Source organism: Danio rerio, chromosome 11 (assembly GCF_052040795.2).
Source record: "Danio rerio strain M-AB ecotype USA chromosome 11, GRCz13ab, whole genome shotgun sequence".
Taxonomy (NCBI): Eukaryota; Metazoa; Chordata; class Actinopteri; order Cypriniformes; family Danionidae; genus Danio; species Danio rerio.
In genome coordinates this window covers 10,925,575-10,937,662 of record NC_141031.1, presented here as the reverse complement: position 1 = coordinate 10,937,662, position 12,088 = coordinate 10,925,575, and the positions used below count along the sequence as shown (strand labels likewise).

General features: G+C 35.3%; 1 protein-coding gene across 32 annotated transcripts in view; it reads left to right on the top strand.

The window, feature by feature from the left end:
• The window catches only part of mcf2l2 (MCF.2 cell line derived transforming sequence-like 2), a 194,993-nt gene that overhangs the window by 47,863 nt on the left and 135,042 nt on the right, over positions 1-12,088 (top strand). For all 32 annotated transcript variants that reach the window (XR_015502379.1, XM_087273338.1, XM_087273326.1 and 29 more), the window contains exons 3-4: positions 8,175-8,289; positions 8,379-8,469. Coding sequence is in view for 31 of the 32 variants with exons in the window: in XM_087273338.1 (XP_087129464.1) it covers positions 8,175-8,289; positions 8,379-8,469 (206 nt within the window). In the remaining variant the exon portion in view is untranslated. The remainder of the gene's footprint in view (positions 1-8,174; positions 8,290-8,378; positions 8,470-12,088) is intronic.

Genomic DNA, 12,088 nt, shown 5'->3' with positions numbered 1-12,088 from the left:
TGGTATGTTGGAGCATTCGCTGATGTGTGATTTTCCAGTCTACTTTATATGTTCCTTGTGGATTTCTTTGGTTGTTTGTATTAAACCAGAGTCCCTTTAGGACATGTCATTTTACTAGGGGGACATATTTTAAACAACTCTCTGGCTGTGTGCTCATTCTGTCTGAATGTGGAAACATTGAATCCTCCAAAACTGTTTGCCAAGCTCACGACTACATTACATATTTGGAATCACCAATAAAATGAAACAACTGCTGTCTCATAAGTTTAGTTTCTAAACGTTCAAATCAAACAAAATCTGCATTTTTTCAGGTTGCCCGAGCTAATGTGTGTGCCCATTCGAAAGGAACAAGATCACGACACCAACCTCATTTATGGCACATATACACATTATCATCCTCTGGATAATGCTACATCAAATCACGCTGGTCTTTTTAAGTAATTCACAACTTGGTCTTGATGGCGAATTTTCTCCAGAAATGACAATGACACTTTGTTTACAAGTTTGTGGGCATTTGAGTAGTTGCTGTCACGTGATGTGCATTTAATAGGATGCATTGTATCTTGTGTTCGTTTCATACAGATTACAAACATTTGTTTTCAAGTGTAGTTGGTTCGTTTAAAAATACAGATTTCAAGCTTTATTTGGATATATTCGCAAGTATTGGCTGAGATTCCAGTGTGTTTGCTGACCATAAAACCTGTCATAAAAGCACACGCCTAGTCCAAGCTTCTCCCCAGGAAAAACATCAGTCTATAGCAATCGATGATTGGCTCCTGTACTAGTAGGTGAGGCTTTATTCGTCATATTGACTGTTACACTATGTCCCATTCAAAACTATATAAGTGACATGTCTTGTGTATTCTATAGTCTTTGATTAAACTCACCTCTCTGCCAAATGACCAATAAGCGACATTTACACAATTTTCACAATCTAACCAAACGGCCTGTTTTTCTTCTTTATTTAAAATGACAGAGCAGCGTAATTTCATCATTACAATTAATAAACAACAAAAGACTAAATTAAAACTCCAAGACTAAAATTAGAATACATGGCATTGAAATGAATAGTAATTAATACATAATACATTTTTTAAATATGGAAACGAATGTAGATTAAAAATTTTTAAATACTGTAAACGAATGTAGATTATAAGGCCATGTATTTTATCAGATGGCATTTCCAAATGGTAGATAATTGTTAAAATAGTTGTTTTTTTTTTAAAATCAACTAAAAACTGAATCAAACCTTTTTGACGCAGAACCAAAATACAAAAGATTAAAAAAGAACAAACAATTATTATTTGTGAGAAAGCTGATACCTTTTTAGATGCAACAGAGATACAGTGCTATCAATGCAGCACATGATCATGTCTAAGTCTTGCAGGATCAGATTGTCACTCTTATATAATTAGATTTTATATATATTTATATATATATATATATATATATATATATATATATATATATATATATATATATATAATTTTTTTTTTTTAAGTTCCTAATTAAATAACCAACTGATTTACCCAACACAGTACCAAACAGGCCCATGAGTGTTCATTTTTGACCTGGTTTGAACCAAAAGCAATTTTGTTTACCATCTCAAGTGTTTAACCACTAGGCTACGCCAGCGTCCTTCTTAATATGTAACAGATGAAACAATTAGGCAACCAGCAGAGACATAAACAGCTGGCGACATCTGTTAGTGAATGTTTTTGACCCTGCTTTAAATCAGTTTTAATCAGCCTTTTTTCTGTGTGTGACGCTGACAGGTGCTCCTGATGGAGTGTTAAAGGGATAGTTACTCACTATTTACTCCTCCTTCACTTGTTACAAATCAGTTTGAGTTTCTTTCTTCTGTTAAACACAAAAGAAGATATTTTGAAGAAAGCTGGAAACCTGTAACCATTAAAATCTATTGTGGGTAAAGCAAATGCTATAAATGTCAATGGTTTTGTAACAACTGGTCAGGGTGAGGGTCCAAATGTTGTTTATTAACTTGGCAGGTAATGGTTAAAGCAGGAGGAAACAGCCCCTGTGTGTCAGTGCGTGCGTGCGTGTGTGCGTGTGTGTGTGAGTGTGTGTGTGTGTGTGTGTGTGTGTGTGTGTCTGCTGTATGGTTTATTTGATTGGTCCATCATGACCTTCCATCGTGTAATCGGGGGGAATCAGAAACTGGTGTGTCTGAGGTGCATGATTGGAGTTGTAGTTCATTAAATCGACAAATGTGTTATTCTTGATTGCTGGTAATTGTGAGAGCTTACAGGTTTCCAGCTTTCCTTGAAATATCTTCTTTTTGTGTTCAACAGAAGAAAGAAACTTATAAAGGTTTGGCACAAGTTAGGGGAAGTAAATAACGACAGAATTTTACGCAACACACAAAATGATACATAATAAAGAGACAGTTCACCTAAAAAAGACAGTTCTGCTATTTTTTACTCATCCTTCACTTGTTCCAAACCTGTTTAAGTTTATTTCTTCTCTTGAAATTAAACGACAATGTTTTAATGTTGCTAAAAAAACTGTAATTATTGACTTCCATAGTATTCGATTTCCTACTATGGAAGCCATTAGTTAAAGGTTTTCATCTTTCTTTAAAATATCTTCATTTTGTGTTCAAGCGAAGAAATACACTCATAAAGATTTATAACAATTGAGTAAACAATTGAGTAAATTTTCATTTGTGAGTGAACTATTTTTTTAACTAATGAACACCAGTGTTTACCATGTTCAGTGTAGACACAGTTTGTTCAAAAAAGGGTGGAAAAACTTACAGGCTGCACTGATGTAAGTGGGAGGGACATCGAAACTACAGACTTGCAGCTCCTTGGAGAGCATTTCCATTCCTTCCCACCCAAGTCAGCTCTCCTAAGGGCCTGGCCTGCGTCTCCGTCTGCTCATCTGCCAGAACGCCTGCACCAGCCATCAAAACTGCACCACTTACATAATGCTATGGTGAAAAACAGTCCTTTGTGCTACCTATTTAGCTGGCTCCTCTTGTCTTAAGTGCTGCTTTCCTCATGGTGTCGTCCATTAGGCTCTGTGAATCACACTGATAGAGTAGGTTTCAAATGTCTCTCAACTAGAAACAAGCAATTCCAGCGTTATGGATGTGACATTTGCAGTAAAAACTTACAACATAAATACACAGAGAAAGTATACGTTAACATTATGTTGAAAGATCTGTTTATATTTTACAAAACAACTAACCAAAGAGTTATGGGATAAGACAAAATATCAATCTGAAAACATCTTTTATATTTTAAATGAGGAAAATAAGCATGCGTTATGAATGTAAATAACAAAATATGCAAGTTTACGGAGTACAACTGTAAATTTATCAAACATTGAAGTCTGTGCTGCTGAGGTCATACTGTGTACAAATGGGTAGGGATTAGGAAGCTAGACTGCCTTGGTTCATCGTGTCTGCTTGTGAAGCATCTCAGGAAAGCACTGGATTTAATCCTAATGATCGTTTTTTAACACAACGTACATGGTCCTTTATTTGTTTTGTCTGCACATTGAAAACAAACTGATCCACCTGAAAATGTTCTATCATATGCGAGTGAATATTTGAAGCATGTCAACTAGCAAAATCCTCTTTGAGCAAAGCGCAAGATCGAATGAAACAAATTAGTGATCGACATACTGAAGTGTGTTCATTTCAATCTGGTGATTAATTTCCTGCTCTGCTGCCTGTGGTTGGTTTATCTTTTCAGGCTAAATTTTCTTGTCCGTATATCACGGCTTGTCAAGCTTCTGATTTTGATTATGTAATTAATACAGAAGATTGTAAAAATAAGACTAGAGTGTGCCATGTGAATACCGCAGAAAGCAGAAACCCTTAAGCAGAAACCCTTCTATGATTCCAAAAACCTTGTAAACACTAAAGTAAATCAAGAGCACCTGGTTGATGCTTGTGTTAAAACCTGTTTTACTTGCAGATTCATCCATCAGTACAGAGTTGTTACCAACTTCAATGTTATTGGGGATCAGGATAAGGTGGATTCTGGAGGTTCAATTCTTGGAGGTTGCCTACGAAATTCTGAAGTTTTACGAATTTTGAACAATTATTTTGTGTCATTTATCACATGCACAGTGTACTGACTTGATTGATTTGATTCATGAGATGAAATGAATGGAATCAACTTTTCTAGTCGGGCTTCTCCTTCACTGCTAGTAAGTAAATAAATTTACATTTAAATTACACAGAACAACCTTAAAGAAATAACATTTATTATAAGGCTCACTATAGAACAAAAATGATTGATTTTATTTTACTTCACATTTTTGCATTTATTAGTAAAAACTTTGTTATGAAAGTTTATATTGAAAACATTGACAGAGATATTTTATGCGTACTTTTACAGTATTGTAAAATACAAGCCTACACAAAAAACCTAGAAAAGGTTTCGCTATTTTGGTGAAAACATTATTTTCTTCACGGCAAGGTTGACATGTGCATGGAATTGATCAAATGATGCATAAATGAAAGACAGCCAGATGATCACACCAGGATTATATTCATATTATTAATTCTACAGTACATGCGATTTTCACGGTATCATTATGCACTATTCCTGTATGTATATTTTATATGGGCTACAACGGCTGTTTTATTAGGTACGTCTTTGATACTTCAGAATTGGAGCTCTTTCGCATTCTGCTTTAACGTACACATGACATTAAATCTAACTGTATTGATTTTGTTAGCTTGTTTTGTTGTAAACAATTCATTTGTGTAAAAAAACAATTGCTTGGCCTTGTAATCTAAAGTTGAAATCTAAAAAAAAAGCACTTCCTGTTTGTTTTCAGTTAATTTTTTACATCTGTCTGAGGTATTGGGTGAAGCTAACTTAACCACAACCCTTTAACTGTCAGTTTTGACTATGCGCTATGATAACAGAAATGGTGAGGAGGAGGTGTCTGTTTCTACTTTACTACATCCAATCAATTCAATTAATTTTTATTTTTATTACACTTTTACAATGTAGATTGTGTCAAAGCAGCTTAACGTAAACATTCTAGTAAACTGAAACTGTGTCAGTCTAGTTTTCAGCATTGAAGTTCAGTTTAGTTCAGTTCAGTGTGGTTTCATTTGCAAGCACAGTCCAAACACAAAAGAGCAAATCAATCCATGTGCACCTCCACAAGTCCCAGCCAAGCAAGCCAGTGGTGAGGAACAAACTTCACCAATTGACGAAAGTGAATAAAAAAAGTGTGCCTGAGCCTCGGACATTATCAGGAAGGAGTTTAGAAGCCATAAATGAGAATGCTCGACCTTTTTTAGTAGACTTTGCGATTCTGAGTTTTGAGATCTTAAAGAGAGGGTTGGATTGTTGCAAAACAGAAGGTTGGTTAGATAAACAGGAGCTAGATTATTTAAAGCAGGGATGTTCAAACTCGATCCTGGAGGGCCGGTGTCCTGCATAGTTTTGTTCCAACTTCTTTCAACACACCTCCCCGGTTTAATAGGTTTCTGATATACCTAGAAGAGGTTGATTAGCTAATTTAGATGTATTTAATTGGGGATGGAACTAAAATATGCAGGACACTGGCCCTCCTGGGCCGGGTTTGGGCATCCCTGATCTAAAGCTTTGTTGGTAAGAAACAATATTTTATAATCCATACAAAACTTAACTGGCAACGAGTGTAAAATTGGAATGATATAGTCATATTTTCTAGACCAGGTAAGAACTCTGGTAGCTGCAATTAAAGTTTATTATTATAAAGTTTATTATAGAGGATGGTGGCCAACCAGTTTCCAGTTGAAAAATCCCAACCACCCCCACACTATTTTCTCATTTAAAGGTGCAGTAGGTGATCTGCCAAAATGCTAACCGGTTAGCATATTATCTTTAAAACATAGTCCCTCCCTGCTGTCCAAAGCCACACCTCCTGAAATCACGAACGCGCACACTGTGACATGACAGATCCAACAGCATGCAGGAATTACACTTAGCAATAAGCCATACTTCCATGCTATTTCAGAGCGAATATTCAGAGTAGCATTATAAACAATATAGGGAGTGCGTCACAGGTTGTCATTGTTCAAAAATGAACCAATTTGAATATAAAACCACCTTCGTGGTAGTTTCACCACGTAAAGCAGGCTAGGCGGAAAAGCGCTATTTACTTGTTGTTGTTAAACTAAATAAAAATCTACATTATCCATGCTGTAAAAGATAACTTATGAAATTGAAAATAGTCACATCAATCTTTCTCCGGAAGATTTCAGTGGCTAAACAAAACTTCAGTGCGTATAACACATTCATTATACAACACAATCTACATCAGCTTTACTTGACTACAGTTGTTTTATAACACAACACACACATGTCTAAAAGAAATCCTTCAGCCACAGTGTCATCCTTCCTCCAGCTTGAAAAAGTAACTCCAATATTGATTCAAGATTGGTCAATCTACGGTAAATCTTTTTTATTTATATTTTTTGCTTTTTTTTAAAGAGGTTTTAAAGGATTTTCTATTGATGATTTTATTGGTGTGAACTGACCTCAACTTAGGTGTTTCAGCGAAGACCAAGCTGTACTGAAAATAGGGCATCAGATGGGTTGGGGATTTTTTTGTTTTGAATATTGAAACATTAGTGAAAAGGGAAATACACTTCCTCTTTAGTTGTATTTTATTAAAATAATTATCTTTACGTCACCCTTGCGAGTAGATGTGACATCTAAAGGATAAAAATAGATGAACATGTGACCTCTAAATGGATTTCCCTCATTACTGCACACAAACACATCTTTCTGTGATTTTGTTTTTCTCAGGAATGAACACAATGAAGAGAAAAATCCCTGTTAAGGCAGATCATTTTAAAGATATGTCAATATTTGTAGTTGTTAGGCTGTGTGATGCTGGAATAGGGGCTCTTTGATTTTTATTTCATGAAAAAAATCTAAATTGTTTGAAATATAATGCAGATCTGGGATGGAAACAATATAATTATGCATTAATACATATATACATGTTGGTGGTCTTTTCTTTCTGAACAATTTAGCATTTTTTTAAATGAACCTGTAAACAAATGAGTTTTAATAATAATATTAATAATAATAATAATATGACAAAAATCTATCTATTTTAAATTATGGAAGTGGCGACGCAGTGGCGCAGTAGGTAGTGCTGTGCGGTACAGGTGAATTGGGTAGGCTAAATTGTCCGTAGTGTATGAGTGTGTGAATGAGTGTTTGTGGATGTTTCCCTGGGATGGGTTGCAGCTGGAAGGGTATCCGCTGCATAAAAACGTGCTGGATAAGTTGACGGTTCATTCCGCTGTGGCAACCCCGGATTAATAAAGGGACTAAGTCGAAAAGAAAACGAATAAACAAATAATTATGGAAGTGTGTTTTTATGAAACAATAATAATTAAAATATATAAAAAAGAAGCGTTAAAGGGATACCATTTCTGCCAAATTATTATTATTATTATTATTATTATTATTATTTGCTATTTTTAGGGACAATTAGCTTTCATTGTATTTCTCAAATTATCCTTAATTATGTTCCAAAATTAATGTATTCAGTTTTTCCAGTACTGCTTTGTTTAATTGATTTGTCATGGGTTTCAATTTTTTTTTATTTCTTAAGCCCATGTTTGTAAAAATAAATTGAGATAAAACTTTTTAAATTCACTTCCACATTAAATTGTATCGGTATAATATTTATTTATTTATTTATTTATTTATTTATTTATTTATTTATTTTAAATCCAAAACATTTTAAACAGTATTTCATGGAACTCAGTGACTATTATGTCTTCCTCTGCCGCCCCCTTGTGGTTCAAAGAAATCGTGATTGTCATTATCCAAAATCAAATGCAACTCAAACGTAAATATAACAAATTAAACAATAAACAAAATAACAATACAAGAGTGTTAAGGAATGTTTAAGAACAATTTGTCAGAAGCACGTTCCATAAACTAATTCAACATGCATGTAAGAAGTTGTACTTGAGACTTATACCCTACTCAGAATTTTTTTTTTTTTTTGTGGTTTTATGCAATTTCCTGGGTTCTGCTACATCTTCACATGCTTGTAGTTTCTAAGTGTGAAAAAAAACTGTCAAATGTTTAAAGAGGGTTGTGTTTAACCTTTGGTGTATTAAGTATTAAATAAGGATGCACTAAACTTGATTTATTTGTTTGTTTGTGCAGGAGGAAGAGGACAAGAGGGTTCTCCCATCATCACCTTCCCAGAGTTCTCAGGTTTTAATGAGGTTTCAGATGAGGATTTTATTAATGTTGTCACTTACCTGACCAGCATACCTAGGTGAATCCTCTTTTATTGCTGTATGGTTTAGAGGTATTTAAAAAAATGTTTTTCAGCATGTAATGTCTGTTTGTGTTGTTCATCTTCAGCATGGATGCTGCTAGTATCGGCTTCATCATCATCTTGGACCGAAGGAAGGATAAATGGAACTCAGCAATCGCTTCTCTGGCACGCATAGCGGTTTGTAGACTTTTGCTTAAGTTTACAACCAGGGCCCCAAACATGACATGCAAAAAAAAAAAAAAAAAACATCATGGGAGCGATTTAGTAATTTGTTTCCTTGCTTTAATAGAGCATGCACATTGAAATTTCCTCTTATTTTAAGTATATTGTGCAAACTTTTTAGCTTGCGACTCCCAAAATAACAATTCCAGTGACTCCCGACCCCGACTATCCTCGTAGGTGGTTATAAACATACAGACACTGCACACAACAGTGCACACACACTAATAGGAACTATATCAATGAGCTTATTAACAACACAAGGAAAGTGCAACAAGTCGAACAACTATATATATATTAAAAATATATTTATAGTCGTTATTCATTTGTTTGATTTAATATTAACCTCACTTAATGATGGGGTGAACACAATGTTTACAGCACAAGACTATTCTTGGTTTAATTTTGAAGACCACTACTTGGAAACTGTCCTCAATGTTCAGTTGTTGCCTTTATTTTTTATATGTAAGTAAGTGCTGTAAAGGTGTCAAAGTTGTGCTGTAAAATCAATCTGCTGCAACCAGCACTATTGCTGTGTTATTAATCTAGTGTAATAACCCCAGGGGTTGCAATACAATTGAAAAAAACTGAATGATTGATGGCTTTTCATTTGCATGTTGTTATTTTATGTAACTATTAAATACTTTATTTATCTTCTGTAGGATATGGAAAAATATGGTAATTCTAATAGTTTAATAACATATATAGTTGTTTTTGAAAATCACAAAGTGACCCCCCCCCCTCCCTTTCCGGATTGTCTTACGTTCCCCCAGGGGGTCCTCACTCCTCACTTTGGGAACCACTGTACTCAATCATGTAGACACAAATGATTAATGATCATTCTCGGTAAATCATTCACACTAAATATTAATTTCCTTTCTTAGGGCTCATTCACACTGATTGTGTCTTCTAAAAATGTGGGAAGCAATGTTTCAAAATGAAAAAGTGAAAAAAAAAAAAGTTCTGTACACAGAAGCACAGAAGAGTTCTGATTGGTCCACTGCTTTGAATCTGACAGTCATGAGTGGCACATGTAAATGTAAAAGTTGTCGTTGTTTTGACACAGCATCTTAAAATGTGGTGCTCATGTGCATGGCGCTTCAAAAGAGGCAAGTGCAAGTCAGACACGTCTGTCAAGAGTGTGTTTTCACTGAAATAGAACAATAGAGAAGTAGCGCATTAGAAAAGAAAAATGAGTTCTGAAATGCGTCCTGTGTGAACAGCCTCTAACAAGTGCTACTGCTTTATTAATCTATCTGCTTGTTAAGTTGTAACACATAAAATACTGTTTCCAGTTCCAAGCCGCTACTCATTTAAATTGAGAGAATATTTATTCATGACCACTTTTTAGTCATTTCACAAATTAAAGTGAATTTCATAAAAAAAAAAACATGATGTACACCACAGTCTCTGGACTTGCTGCATCACAGACACTATTGATTGTGTTGTAAATGTTTATTATTATTAGTTTGATATAGCGCTTGGACCCGGAAGCCGCTTCACGCGACGTCCCACTTAACAAGCGGATTTCATTCATTATTCATTCACATATCTACATCATTTATGTTCCTGTCTTGATATGATGATGGACAAGTTATTTTTTTACAAGACAGAAACCTTAATACTATTGCGATTTTGATTGCTATTACATATTAAGATATTAAAAAGTAGTGTATTCGGACAGGAAGTAAAACTTAGGGCGTACTCACACCATGCTATCCAAACCGTCCCCAGGCCTGTTTCCCAGATCGTTTGAGAAGTGTGAGTTCTCTGAATCGGGCTTAGGCACGGTTCACTTGTCCGGCCCTTGCCTGGATGGAAGAAGTGTGCCTGAGCATGGTACGCTTGTACACAACACACACAAAAAGTGAAATGAATGAGGCGGCATGTGGCATGTAATTGCTGCCTACAACTTTTATTTTTGAGTGTTGTTAAATGTATTTGACGGTAATTTTTAATCTTTACCATAAACATCAGTGGTTTTATCTAAACTATAAACTGTGCTTTCAGTACTTCTGTGTTATTTGACTGTTTTTAAACTAAAGATTCAATTTCTTTCTTGATTTTTGCGTTTTTCAACACAGATTTGAATTTGATTTGAAGAATTAATAAAGATACAAATCACATTCATTTATAATTTATGTTGCGTGGTTGTGGATGATTAATCATGCAGCTCACACTGAAAGCATTGATGCAGGCTAAACAAGTAGTGACAGGAATCACCTTTAATGAAACCCATCACATCCCGAATAACCCACCACATCTTCTTCCGTCATCATTTTATGTTACAGAAAAGCCTAAACGATTCATAGATGTGGTTTAAATGACACGAGAGGCGATCACTTTGTGATCGTTACAAATTTAGGATTAATCTACCAGTAGAAAAAATATATTAATCCGCATCAACCGGGATCCGTTACAGCTATATCGCCCCTCAGGGTCACTTTTGAGATAGCCGTCAAATCAGTGGAGGAGGGGTGGGACAGTACCACGCAACCACCATCACTACCACCACAACAACGTGTAAGGGCATCTGACTAAAAAAAAATAAAATAAAAAAACTCTCACAGGTAAAAACTCTCAGAATTACATTCTCCCATAAACACGCAGCCTAAAACTGAATCTTGGTTGAAAAAGTAGAAGCTTTCCAAAACAACACCATTCTTATATCATTACACACACACACACACACACACAAAAACAAGAGTCTGTAAAAATTATGACACGTGTGTGCATTGTGTGTGGTTAGTGCGAACAAGGGGGAAGTTGGTGGGGAAGGGGGGCATTGCCAGGAAGACAGTTCAGCTTCCTGTCATCATGGAGCATGAAGTTATTCTTTAACTTGGTGGTCCTGACTCAGCCACTGGTGGCAGAAGACTGGTGACGGGTGGGTGGTGGGGTCACTCATAATGCAGAGGAATTTGTGGGTGAAAAGAGCAGTGAAATGCTTGTATGGATGTGAGAGAGACCCCAGTTATCTTCTCAGCTAGTTTCACTATGCATTGGTGTGTGTTGCTGTGAATTAGTACAGGTGACAAACCACACAGTGATGCAGACAGTCAGAATGTTCTCGATAGTGAATCTTTAGACGGTGCCAATTGATTTCGGTGAACAAAAACTGAAACTAAGAATGATACATCTCTTGGTAATATTTCTTTAAGACTGATACTATTTCTTTAACTGACATGAAATTGTGAAAAATCACAATAAACTAAAAACTAGTCAGAGTCACTGAAAAACTGAAAAACTGGGATAAAAAAAAAAATGAATGTAAAATAGTGCAAAACTGACCTACGAATGTGAAAGACCTGTAAATGTGCTTTTACAGAATTTATTATCAGGGTTCATACGGTCATGGCAAACATGGCATTTTCCAGGCCTGGAAAAGTTTTGGAAAAACAGAAAAACCCACAAAGTTTTGGAAAATTCATGTAAATTAGTTTAACAAAAATCTGTATACTTGAAATAGGCCCGCGCAATATTACAAAAATCTGACAAACCGATATTTTGTATTTCTGTGATACAGTTAAAGTCAGAATTATTAGCCCCCCTGAATTATTAGCACCCCTATTTATTT